Here is a 14743-nt window from a genome sequence, read left to right on the forward strand (position 1 = left end):
GAAGACATCTAAATATTCATGATATTGTTGAGGGAGTTTTGTATGAGAATCTGTTATTATAACATGAGATAACTTTTCTAGAGCCTTTCTGATATCAGCCAGACTGATGAAATAGATTGACACATGATCTTGCTGTCAGTGACTCTGTCAGTGATTTTGATGATGACTTCTTTTTTAAAGTAATTTATACATGTTGACAGAGATCTGTGTCAGATTCATGATCTTGTGAATATCATCTTTGTGAACTCTATCATTGTTAGGGAATATCAAGCTTCTGTTTTAAGCATTTAACAAGATGCCTTGTTCAGATAGCCAGGCAAGTTCTAACATAAGATCATAATCAAGATTATCAACTTCATATGTGTAGGCATCTTCACATTGATGTTCTTCTACATCTATGATCAGCTTCATCATGTAATGAGTACAAATGTCTTTTGAATCATCAAATTCTGCAAGGAGTTGAGGTTTTGATAGAGAAATATACTGAAGGTTATGACATCTTATGACTGAAGATTTTATCATTGCATAGTGACATAGACCACTGTCTATCATGGCCTTCATATTATACATGTTATTAATCACAGTGAATACAAGAATTGCATTCATTGTCATCTTCTCTTCAAATTGTTGTCATTCAATCTCTTCAAGCTTCTGTTTGCAAATTTGAACAGAAGCTAATCTTTTCCCTGTTTCACTGAGATGTTCTTATAATTATTCTCTGAATCTTTCTCTAATGCAATGTGGTTGGCGTGGACAGGCGCTGATCCATTCTTCAAACAAGAAGGCACAAAGGTCGATCAGCAGTTGAAAGCAATGTGTTCTGATCAGTTACAGTTGATGCACACTCTACATTGACATTGATCAGTGACTTCTTCAGGAGTGATCCCAGGGACTCAGAAGCCTGTTCAGACAGCAGAGACCCTTGCTTGTGTGTAGACATTCAAGTCTACTCAATTCATGGTATCTGTATCATTGTTATTCCTCAGTGCAGGTGTATGAGTCACTGAGATGTAATGTCTTCTGCCACTGTTCTGTATATTCTTGAGCTTGATAAGACAGTCATTCATTGTCCGGAGCTGTGTGCAGAAGCCTTTATAAGTTGAGTCTTCATCTGTGCTTACAAGAGCCTGTAAGAGTTTGAAAGTCAATGTCTTCTTGAGCATGCTAATCTTCATTCAATCCTCTCAAGACTGATCACCTGCTTCTAGAATCTTGGTGTTGAAGTCAGAGATGAATGTTGTAAGAGAAGTGTTTCTCTGTCAGATGCTCTGTAACCAATCTAATACTTTCTGTTGCATGGCAGTGTCTCAGAACAGAATATCAAGATGTTTCATAATATTGTCAGGCATTTGCAACACTGATTTGCATGCTTTCATTCATGAATGAAACTTCTGTTTCATGCAATTCTTCAATTGTTCATTGATATATCAATCTTGATTGGTTAATAAACTGATGAAATCTCCATCTACACTCAGTTTCACAAGCATTTCCATTCTCCATGATGAGTAGAGAGTGAGGTTGAAAGCATCAAAATATGCAGGGGCATCTAAGTGTTCTTTCAGTGCTTTTGTATTCAATTCTGTAGATGTTGAGATTGCGTGGGTTCCTTGTTATGATAATTGTTGAATCTCTTCATATTGATGTTATTGAGTTGCATGCATATCAGCTATTTGTTGTTGTTATAGTTTCAACATTGCTCAGAGCCACTGTGACACTGCATCTATGTTCATGTTCAAGGGTTTCATATTATTGTTAGACATGGTTATATCAATTGTTGAATGTATGATATCTGTGAGATCTGAAGAAGTATAATTGTATTTTTATACATCTGAGTGTCAGAACTCTTGGATCTTTCACTGACATTCTCTTGTAAGATCTTATTCTCTTCATAAGATCTTGTTATGAGGCCAGGGTGACTGGTGAGCAAGCTTCTATCTGAAGACTATCTGAGGACTCAGTGTCTGCTTAACTGTTCAACTGTTTCTCTATTTCTTATGTGTTGTTACGCGTTCAGATATCTCTTGATGAATAATCATTTCTAATAAGAAGACAATGAACATTTTTATAGTGTAAGAGGCCTGCACTGAATAGATCAGTATAATATTATAGGTCTTATATAACAAAGATAAAAATGTTAGAGAAGGAAAGAAAGAGAAAGTGTGAGAATCAGTGATTGAGGTGAATATTTATACATGTATGTGGTAGTGTATGTGGTGGAGCTTCAGAGCAGAAGAATATACACGCGTTCGTAGCGGCCGAGGATCGGTGATCAGGAATGGCTGAGAATCGGAGTGTATGCTACGCGCGTTCGTAGCGGCTGCGAATCGGCGATCGGGAATGGAAGAATCTATGGAGTGTAATGGAATAGTCTATATGATTGATCGGGCGCAGCCCGCCACATAAATACATTCTTGTACAAGTTTATTCTTCACTTTCTCATGAAAACTACACTTCTCTGATATACTGTGATCAGAGATATTAAACTGTCTGATAATTTCATGTTTTACAATCATGAGTTTCATGATTATTTCTTCTTATAATTGTCCTCAGTAATAGTGATAAATATCTCAGCTTGAGTTGAACTTTCACTTCATTCTCACCTCTGTCAATGAAATTATCAGAATATCATATATTATCAGTGTAATAGTTGAATATGTACTCTTAATAATTTTTCATAACTCTAGAATTGATTTAACATGTAAATTTGTTGAATTATCTTGAAGATAGCAGTTAAATTTAGTTTTACAAGTATATAGTTTTATCTGATTTTCAGTTATAATCAATGTATGTAAGTTCTGTTTCAAAGTTAGTATTATAGTTCTATGTGATATAAAGTATTATCAAAGATTATTACTTACTAGAGAATTGTATTTCATTGTCTTCACATCTCTAATATCTGCTCATTCAAATCTCTGATAGTTGATATTATAGTAGTCTCAGACTAATTTAATATATAAGTCTCATTTCTTCTCCATTTAATCTTGAGAAGTGTAGATATTAACTTGATAAGAGAGATCTAGTAGAGCTACTACAGCATAGTACTCTGTAAAAGATTGTTCAGTTTTGCTGTAATAATATACTAGTTTATCTCTTATAGTAATAATAGCCTGCACTATAGTATTATTTCAGACTGAATTTCTTTTTAAGTGATTTAACTGCTTCTTAAGATGAGTAAATCAACTGTTATACACTTATCAGACTGACTACAGTATTGATGTACAAGTGGTTAAGACTGTCTTTATTATCTTATAAAACTGAAACAGTAAATCAATCATATATTTCAACTGAGTTCACTTTATATCAGAAAGTTTCAATATCTGAATCTTTTTATAATCAGAGTATTACACTCAATGATTAATTATCTGATACAATTGAAGAGTCTGAACAGTTATCTCATATATTAAACTTCATTATATTCTAACATTCTGTATCATATTCAGTGATGTAACTGATTTGTTTATTTATTAAATATCATGAAATTATTGTTATTATTTAGAGAAGATACAAATTATATTAGCAATGTTTTGAATCTGTGATATTTAAATTATTAGTCAATCTATTCAAAATTAACAGTAGTATTATTAAAAAGTATTATTAAAAAGTAATATTAAAAAGAGTTGTTAAAAAACATTATCTTTTACAAAGTAAATATAAAAGTTACTTAAGTAACTACTTTCATCTCATTCTGATCTCAAGAATCAGTCATCTCATTATTCTTCATCTTGATATTAAGATTCTTTATCAGTGTTTGTATCACAAGTTGAATTATATAAGTAATACAGAGAATATGATCTTGTTTATCATTTCAGAAATACAAAGCTAATTTTTACTTCAAGCACTTTATTATAGTATAGTTATTTGCAGTATTATCAATTATAATTGTAAGAAGACTGAGACTAATATCTTAATAGTTATTTTTAATCACTGTTATTAATATCTCTACTATATAATTCTCAGTATGACTACTAATCAATGATTCAAATTCAATTAATGTCTCTTAATAAGTTCAGTTCTCATCAATATAATGACATGTAACTCTCATAAATGTAAGATTGTTTATACTAGTTTATACATTAACTGTGAGAGACACTCTTTGATAATTCTTCAACTCTGATTCTAGATACTGTATATTGACTTTATAGTGTATCTCAAGATTGAACTGAAAACATGATTAATATGAAATATGAAGATTTGAATTAAGTATTTGAAGAAGTGTTCAGAATTCAGGATTTTTAATTAATTGAAGAGAAAGATTCAGAGATATATACATGTGAAGTAATTATTCAGAAAGTTATCAGATGAGAGTTGTGAAATCAGAGTACTGATATATAATCATTTTCATATAATTTTCTTCAAATTAGAAAGTTAGCATTATTAAAAATTATTATCTGATAGAGTAACTTATCAGCTCAGTAGTAATTTTCTAATTATTTTTCTTCTATTGTCTGCATTTTGATGACTTCAGATGGCAGAAAATTTCATCAAGATTATGATTAGTGTGAAAGATGTAAAGCTTGTATGATTGAAAGGTTACTAGCTTGTGAAAAGTTATATGGTGGAAGGATTAGTAAGCCAGATCATGTGACCTGACACCCCCACTCACCAGAGTAACTATACACGATGCTATATACAAAATTCGCCTTCAAATCAAGTACAGGTACAAAAAATGACTGGAAAATGTGTATATTTCAAACAGTTGACCTCTTTAACACAGGCCTTGTAATAATATTTCCATTCCATGGAAGCTTTGGCGCGTGTGAGGTTTTTCGGGATCGGAAGTGCAGTGATCTCAGGATCGATGAGTAGGTCTTCAAGACTGTCTCTCACTGAAGCTTCCCCCACTGTAGTGATATCCCTTGTAGATGTCGGAGGATCATCAGATTCAACTATGGGTTTTGGGAAGTTCAGTGTATTCTGCACTAAAAGGGTAGGTATTCTCGTGAAGATATCATAGTCTATCCACCAATTATTAGTAGGTATGAGAAATAATGGACACTCAGGTTGGATTTCCTCATCAATGAACAGATCATCAATTGATGGATCAGGAATCACTGAAGGAATTGTTGCAGGAATTGTTGCAGCGGGTAGGCCTGGTGTTGCCGAAGGAATCACCGCAGCCGATTTACAGGCTGCATTGGGTAGGACCTTTGAGTTGTGCGTTGTAGCTGTCATAGCTGTTGTAGCAGTGTTGGCCGCAGAATCTGTATTCTGTAGATTCTTTTTATCTTTTGAAGGATCAAGCCGCGAGCGGATCTCCTCCATGAGAAGATCAACATCCAATACCACAGCTGTGGATTTGGAATCCTGTATCTCCTCTATCTTCTTCTGAACATAATCCCTCCAATTGTTGGGTAGGACTGAATAAAAAGTATCAAATATCCATGCATCTGGTGGGGAAGCATTCAACATCTCCAACTTCATGATGACGGACCAGAACTTATCAAAGAATGTGTGTAGATTGGTGACCTGTGTGTCACCAAGTGACATGAATTTCAGAACTGCCTCACAGTGTAACTGTGTTTTTGAGACAGAGTATTCCTGTTCAATCGCATTCCAGAGGGTATAAGTGATCCGATTTTTATCATATTTGAAGAAATGTGGTTTGACACCTGCACCCAAGGAGTTTGAGATGAATGTGTAGAGTCATCAGTTTCTGGCATCTCAGAATGATGCTCATTTATCATCTCTTTGTAGAGGGTTCTGAGTCTGTCATTTCTCTATCATATATCAACACTGTGCATCAACCAGTTTTCATTTCATGAAGATGCTTCATGTGATGTAATTGAATGTATCAGTTAGACTGTTTGATCTCACAGTATTCTTGATATCTTCCTTGAATTGAGAGATTGCCTTGTCAACACAGCTATTCAGTTTATAAAGATTGAATTCCATCCTTTCACTGAGATTAGAATCCCATGTGACTGTACAGACTGTTGAGATAGTGATAGAATGATTGTTGACATTCTATGATTGATCTGTGAAGATTGAGAATCTCTCTTGACAGAGTTTTTTCAGTTGTAATTCAAGTTTTAGAACTCTTCACTTCTTCTTCTTCATCTTAAATGTCATCTTGAGATGTTTCATCTGTTAGTCTGATATTGCCTCATTTGAACAGTAGACATCTGAGTGTTCATTATTCTTGTCAAGAGAACCAGCATCAAGCTGTCAAGTAGATCGGGGGGCCGGCCTGACTGTGTCAGAAGCTGTATTCAAACCAGCTTCGAATCAAGAAAGTGTTTCAGAGTGTTCATCAATGAAGCTTTTAAAAGCTCCAGGAGAATGTTCACTGACAGAGTGTGAGTGTGAAGAATCATCATCATCAACTGCAACTGACTCAGTGAAAAGAACACAAGATTGCAAATGTGTATGTGAGTCAGATCATATTGAATTCACTATCTTGATATTCATTTTAATAGATTCTTGTCAATATTGTTCTCTTTTTCATTCTTTTTTTTTTTTTGTAATGTAGTGTGTTTTTCTGCAAGTCTCTTTTTTTAAGTGAGCAGTAGTATTATTGATCAACAAGATCTCAATACTGATAGAATAAGATGATTTTAACTTCTGATGAGTGTATTGAATGAAGCAGTAGTTAAAATAATGATTATTGACAAGAAATCCTGAATTGACAGTGATTTTTGCACAAAACAGGTCTCATAACCTGTGAAAGATGTAAAGCTTGAGTGATTGAAAGGTTGCTAGCTTGTGAAAAGTTATATAATGGAAGGATTAGTATGCCAGATCATGTGATCTGATAATTAGTTCATAATGAATGATTCTGAATAAAGTTGCAGTGATTATAGCAGAGAGATAACTCTTCAGTAATCTACAATATAATCTGTTGATAATTATTTCATAGTTCATCTCAATGTTTGTGTTGAGTTTTTCATAAATTTCATGGCCTGAAATCAGATCTGAAGAATGAAGCAATGATTCATTATAATTGAAAGAGAGTATTCTGTGTTGAAATATAAATAACATAGACTTTGTGATTCACAGTAATTTCTTGAAGAGTTTGTGAATCTTCAATAAAAGTGAATAAAGTGAAAGAAGTGATTTCAGAAGATATGATAAAAATTTGAGAAAGATAATAATTTATTTTTAATAAAGATAATAACTGATCACTGATATATGTAAGAAGAATTATTATAAGAGAAAATAATCTTCTTTCTTAGCTTAGTTATAATTTTAGTACTAACTCAGATTGAATATTATCAATGTATAAAAGTAAATAAATAATCTTGATTAATCTCTGTTATATTTCTTGAAATATATTAATATTGTAAAAGAGAGTGTTATTAAATTACATTATTAGATAATATCATTAAAAATATATTAATATTATAAATATCAATATTGAAAAAATATTGATACTTATACATTATAGTGATTTATGAATCATGATTATTAAATATATATATATATATTATTTCTGACATTCATTACAACTTGTACAATAATTTTTAAAAACTCAAAATTAATTTCAATTATTAATAATTATGAACTTATAACTAATTAATATAATAAGAAAAAAACTTTTTCTATTTATTATCTTTCTTCTCTTTCTTATTCTTCTTATTATTCTTTATAATTCATTTCTTATTCTTATTCTTCTTCTTCTTCTTCTCATCTGAGATGACAATCATCTCAAAATCTCTCTTCACTGTCTTCTCAGAGAAGGATTTTCACTGCTTCTCTTCAGTCAGTTCACTCTGCATCTCAAAATCCTGCATTTTCTGATCTGCTATCTCAGGTTTTATCTCAGCAGTAAGCAGATTGACAGGCTCAGAGAGCAGAGCTGTCTTCTCAATGTTCTGAATCATGAAGTGCATTTAAGACCTGAATAAAACCTCAATTCTCTTCTTCTCTGCCAGCTTCTGCTAATTAATTAGAGAACAGAAGTATTATCAAAAATTATTATCTCTTAATAAATAAAAAACTTATCAGTTTTGACTTTTTTATCTTCTGTTTTAATACTCTCTCAATCTTCTTCTGCTGTTATGTATTTTCAGTAACACTCTTCTTCTCTCTTTCTCTCTTTATCTTGATCTTAAATCATTCTCAGAACTTCTTCTGATCTCACTACTACTGTATAAGACTCTTCACTATCTTCTTTTTCAATCTCTCACAGACAGTGTCATTTATATTATTTCTATACTTAGTTCAGTCTAAATCTATTAGAAGTGTTACTTAAAATCATTATTAGTCTACTCTCTTACAGAGTCTCTTCAAGATATTATAATATGTCTTACAATCTGTCTTCTCTCACTTGAATATCTTCTTCTTCTCTCTCTTCAATCTGTGACAGTGCTCATGTGCCTTAGTAGTTCACAGAACTGCAGAGTATTTGAAGAGAAATAATATAATAATGATAATGATGATGATGAAAATGATGATGATGATAATAATAATAATGATGAAAGAAAGAGTGTATTGAAATATATTACTGACTTATCAAATATAGAGAGACTTAAAGAAAATATTAACAGCTTTCAGAGATGTATAGAAACAGCTACAGTGTTGCATGACAACATCATCTTCATTCAATACATACACTGTTGATATTCTTTGTATACAGTTATTATATAATCTGTATCAGAGATACATGCAGAAAACAGATCTTTGTTACTAGAGTGAATAATTACAGCAATTCTCTGTTTTCATATTACAAAGATAAGTTATTCTCATTTCTTTCTTCTCTCTTTTCTCTTCTTCAATCAATCACTAATTTCAAGCTGGTATGAAAACTATTAAAACACTCTCAGAAACTCTTAAATTGAAGAGTATAGACTAATCAAATTTCAAATATAGAAGAAATCAAATTATCTTTTATAGATTCAATTATTCACTCTCTCTTTAAATAAAACAGTAGTTGTGTCCTCTCTTTCCCTTCTCTCAATCAAACAAAACATGGCCTGTGAAAAGTGAGTATCACATTAGATCATAATGATCAACACAGTCTCAGCACACAGAATTGAATACATGTAGCACATGCTGAACTGAGAGACTGTGTGAATTACAAATCAGCAGCAGTATCTCAGAGAGAGTCATGCAGTGTGAAAAAGCTGCAACTCTCAGTTATATATACAGAGAGTGAATCACTGTAGTAAGTGTATATACATTGTATGAAAGTAACACTTTTTGATAACACTCAGTCTCTAATATTTTGAAAATAGAGTCTCTTCATAAGATCTGTTTTTATCAGAAGTCAGAGAATCTTATATTTCTTAAGATTATCTTCACATATGTTATCTGTGAAATCAATGAGAGAAATCATTAATTTCAGCATTTTACTCTTGATATTATTCAAGTGACAGCAGAGTTCATTCTGATCACACTTTTTAAGTGTATATTTTCTAATTATTCACATTTATACAGATATATACTGATTATTTATTAGATAATATTAAGATAATAGCTCATCACAGTCATGTTACTCTTACTATGAGAGATACACAGTTAATAATAAACATTATAAAGACTCTATGAAGTAAGTATTTTAAAAGTACTGCAGCTCTATGATCTTGATTTTTTTTATTTTTATTTTTTATTTTTTTCTTTTTCTTTTATTTTTTTTTTTCTTTCTCTTTCTCTTTTTTTTCATTGTGATTTTTTCTTCTTTTTATTTTGTTTTTTGTTTTTTTGTTTTTTTTTTTATTTTATATTTTTTTTATAATTAAAATTATATGAATTATAATCTGTGTTTAGAAAAGTAATGATATTTGATAATACTCTCTGTTGAATTTTCAACAAATGAGTACTATGTTATGATATTATGTAAGTGAGTAATGATTTCATAATCTCATTTAATATCATTCTCAATAATGATATTGGAATAAAAATGTGACTAAGAATTCAAATATATTCTTTATCTGAGACTAGATTTTTATATAAAAAGTGAATATGAGACCTTTAATATTTGAAATAATGTGATTTGAGATCAATGTAATGAATACAAATTATGATCAGAAGTAATACTTTTAGACAATATGATAACTGTAAAGTTTGATTCTGATCTCAGACACGGTCACACAGTTAGTCTAGTGATGAGTTTAACTTCTTCTCATCTAGCTACTATTCATTATTACTGCTATTATATTCATTCTATATTCAGATATATCAATATCAGATTTCTTTTGAAATCAGTGACTTATCTCATTAAATCTATCAGATAAGAGAGTTCAGAGAGATCTAGTAGCACAGAATTCATAATAATATTCATTTTCAGAATCTTAATAGAACTCTGATAAATTTGTAGTATGAATTTCAGCAAATTGTAGAAATATAGTAGTTTGATTCTTAATATTAAATTAATGTAGATTGCCACTGATTGCAGCTCTTATTAATATATCTCTTTTCAGTAATTCAATCTCATCTCTTTATTTTATCAAGACTGCTCATTCACTTTATTCATATCTTTTCAACTACACATCTTTTATCTATAAATTATATCAGAAAATAAAATATCATGTCTGTTTAATTAAAATCTGAAACACTATCTGCTATCTATCTCTAGACAAGAATTCAGAGATAATTAATTGAAATTTTAATATCAGAGTCTCTCTTTCTCAGAAACTGTAAATGAAGATTTTACTGACAGTGATTCAGATAATAATACTCTTAGTGAAGAAATATTACTATTCTCAGTAAGTTTATCACTTTTAATGTCTCTATTATTATAAAAACTAACATTCTCTAAAGACAGAGTCATATAATGAGAATGCTGCTAATAATATTGAGTATATTAAATGACTTTTGAAAGCAGCTGCTGAGAAGAATATTTCTGAAAATAATGATTAAGAGAATTCTGATAAGTCAGTCACTGATAATATTAAAATATTAACTGCTGATACAATTGCTATTACTATTACTAATTAATTTATTAATTCTGATTCAGTAATTAATATATCTCATAAACACAGTAACTTTGAAATGAATTCATTTATTCTGATAATAAGACTCTGAGCTGAAGAGTTAGATATTTTCTGAAAAACTATAAATCATTAATATAAATTCTGTATTTATTGAAGAATACATTGCTGATAAGTCTACTCTCAGAAGATCTCTCAACTCTGAAAAAGTAATACAGAGCATAATTTCTGATTTTATCAGTCAAGAAAACCTCATTTTCAATAGTATTATCAATGTAAATATCAACTCTGAGTTTTACTATGAAAAATCTCACTAAATTCTTCATGAGATCACTCTACTTTTAAAATCTGATTCTGTTAATATCTGCTCTTCTTAAATTCTCAACTTTCTGATGACAAATGTATATAGAAATAACAGAAATTGTTAATAATCTTACAGAGTTATGACAATCTTATAGTTGAGAAAGCTCTGTAAAATATTATTTCAGTGAATTTATCTGATATTTATTAATAAATAAATCTATTTTTTCTTCTGATTTTATTCAGTATCAGTGTGAGAATCTTGAATACTACTGTAAATCAGAGTTGAATGATATATCTCATATTGAAAGAGTGCATTTTATCAGATATAATTACTGATATTTAGACATGAGATCTTATATAATAGTTCTAAAAGTTCAAGAAGCTGTTTACTATACTCTGCAGACTATACAAAGATTATTATTCTTGAATTCATTATTTAGTCTCTTCAAAATAATTATAATAAAGAATGAGATAAAATATATCTTAATTATTCAAGTTCTTAATTAACTTAACATTTATATAAATATAATATTTGAATTGAGTTCTGATCTGTTAATATATAAGAGTCAAGATCAGTATTTTCTTCACTAAGTTATAAGAACTAAAACTGAGATGATTAAAATATAATTATATTATGAATCTTCACTGATTTAAACTGAGTTAGAAATTACAGCATATAAATAAGATCTTTTGAAAAGTATATTTTACTCTGATATATAAGTAGACTGGCCGCCAGGACCATGAATTTCACATTTGATCTCATTTGATCTGATCTCAAACATTTCTTGGCATGAATCCCGCTGGGACTAGTCATTAAAAAAACATGCAAAGTGACTATATATCAGATCTTAAAATAAAACCATGACTTGAAAAAAATGAGAAAGTGATCTCATTTGATTTCATTTAGTCTCATTCTTAACATAAAGTTACTATTTTTAGACACTTTAAGGTTTTTTTTAGACTATTTTTAATTTTTTAAAAATTAACACTTTTTGATAACACTCAAATGAGTTTTAAAGTCATTTAAAGCAATAAAAATAATTTAAATTGAGAAGTGGAAATCATGATCTCATTTGAAAAATGTGATAAGAGTAGACAGTAAGTCTTACTGAGACAGTATGAAACTACTATCTAATGTTAAAACCTTGTAATGAGATCAGTTGAATTGGTAATAAGACTATCAAAAATTCTGATCCTGGTCTCAGACACGGTCACACAGTCAGTCTATATATAAGTTATTTCTCTATCATATCAATTATTTATTAATGAATTTGATTTATATCAGAATATGTACTGAAGCTTGATAAGTTTTTATTTAATTTCTGTACTAAGTGCTGTTAAGTATTTAATGTGAAATAATGTTTTTATTCTAATCTTTAATTGTTATAATATTAATTTTTCTGATATAGTTACTGTATTATCACATAACTTATCTATATTGAATTATGAGAGAGTTATAATAAATATTAATAAAAAAAAGATGAGAGTGATTACATCTTGTATTACATTTCTTAAAGATATATTACAGTAAAATAATAATACAGAGATTAAAGAATTAACTGTAAGAAGATTATACTGAAGCTGCTTTATTAATGATAAAAATCAGCTGAATCTGAACTATAATCTATATAATAATAGCTGATTTCATTATTATATATAATATCTTCAGTCTAAACTGAATAATCTGTCAAATCTCATAAACAGAGAGTAAATATGTCAAGAGTAGAATATAACAGTATAAACAGTGTCTCTTTTCTAAACATATCTAAGTTTGAATTTAATCTTCTTTTTTTCTTCTGATTTATATTATAGTAAGTTCACTGAAATATTAAAAATTTTACACTTATTACTGATCTGCTCTGTCTTATTACTATATTATTAATTAGAATACTTCTGAATGTTATAGATATTCTCTTTTTCTTATAGTTAGAATTATTTACAGTTATTAATTACTTATCTTAAGAAGTATTAACTTCAGAAGTATATCTGAGTCTTAATTATTATATCTTTTATCTTACAGTGTAAGCTCAGAGAAAAATGACTTAATTCAGTGATTAAGTAGATTATTTTTATGATATTTTCAGCAGTAAATTAATTACTTATTACTCTTATTATTTAGATCTATACAGTTATTGTAAAAAGTAATAGTTTATTAATATCTCAATTATTAAGAGAAAATGATTCTAATATAATCTATTAAATTATACTGAGAGTCTGTTAATAACTATAATTTCTTATTAAAGTAATAGTCACAGTAGCAGTAATATTTCAGTCATCTTAAGCTGATTCAGTTATTAGTTATCAGTTATTCTCTGCTATTATTATTATTATTATTCTTCAATTATAGATGTATGCAGTCAGAGACTATGACATCTACCTGAGAACTTTTAGTTCTCAGGGTTTTTCCTATATCTGTAAAGTTAACTATTATACATTCATCAATTTCAGATATGCAAAATCAGAAAATTCCAGCCCAGAATACAAAAACTGTTTACAAATTGCAGTGTTTTAACATCTTTTGATACTTTGAAACCATTTGATAATATCATGACAAAGGAAAAGAGAAAAAGAACACAGTCTCAAAGATAGACACATTAAATAGATAGATAGAAAGAAATTGAAAGAAAAAGATAAAGAAAAAGATAAAGTAAAGAGAGACTATAACAAAATAAATTATTAAAAGAGAGTGTATAGCTGTTTTAACAGACTATATCTGATTGATTTCCTTCTCTTCATATTCAGATAATTCTGAATTTAGCCATTTTCTTGTAGCTGCTTGAGTTTCTGATAGAAAGTCTATTAAGTATTTAATTCCTGTCTCAGTTGAGAATAAGAATCTCATATTTAATTGATTTAGATCATACTTCTCTTTCAATCTGGCTCTGAGACTATTGTATAATGCACAGTGCATTATAATATGCTCAGGATTCTCATTTGTATTGCAGAATAAGCATTCTATTGAGTCAAATCTATCATCAAATCTTTGTATATAAGATTTGAAATAGCCATGTCCTAGTTTCAGCTGTATTATAGATGAGAATATTTTCTTTTTACATTTAATTGAACAAGATTTCCACTTGGGTTTTGTTTCAAATCTTGAATAATGTATACTCTTCTTTTATTTCTGCCAGCTTTCATTCCACTTGTCTAAACAAGATTCTTTTATTTTTCTCTTTATAAAAGATCAGAATATAATTTTTTGAATAGATCTGCTTAATTCTGCACTCTTCTTTACAGCTGAATCAGCCAATTCATTGCCATGAATATTCATATCAGTAGAAACTCAGTGCAGATGAATTATCAGCTTTGATATTCTTCTCTTTTGAATTTTTAAAACAGAGTTTAAGATCAGTTCAAGATTCATTTGATTATTATGAATCTGACTATTTCTAAGTCTTTTTAAAGCAGCTTGACTATCAGAGAATATTCATGTCTCTTTCAAACTATTTTCTCTTTTATAAGATTTTGTTTCTATGAGTTTAAAAGCTTTCACTATTACAAATAGTTCAGCATCAAAGACTTCAGATTCACAGTCTAGATTTCAGAAATCTGAGATAAAATTGATATTATCT

At 29.3% G+C, this 14743-nt stretch overlaps 1 protein-coding gene across 1 annotated transcript; it reads right to left on the minus strand.

The window, feature by feature from the left end:
• Positions 1-4540: 4540 nt before the first annotated feature.
• BDBG_02981 (uncharacterized protein) lies at positions 4541-5773 on the minus strand (the record flags this gene model as incomplete). Its single annotated transcript, XM_031721043.1, has 2 exons — positions 4541-5609; positions 5746-5773. 2 exons carry the CDS (start codon positions 5771-5773, stop codon positions 4648-4650), a joined length of 990 nt encoding a protein of 329 aa, XP_031577445.1. The 3' UTR covers positions 4541-4647.
• Positions 5774-14743: the final 8970 nt, after the last annotated feature.

Source organism: Blastomyces gilchristii (genome assembly GCF_000003855.2).
Source record: "Blastomyces gilchristii SLH14081 genomic scaffold supercont1.4, whole genome shotgun sequence".
NCBI lineage: Eukaryota > Fungi > Ascomycota > Eurotiomycetes > Onygenales > Ajellomycetaceae > Blastomyces > Blastomyces gilchristii.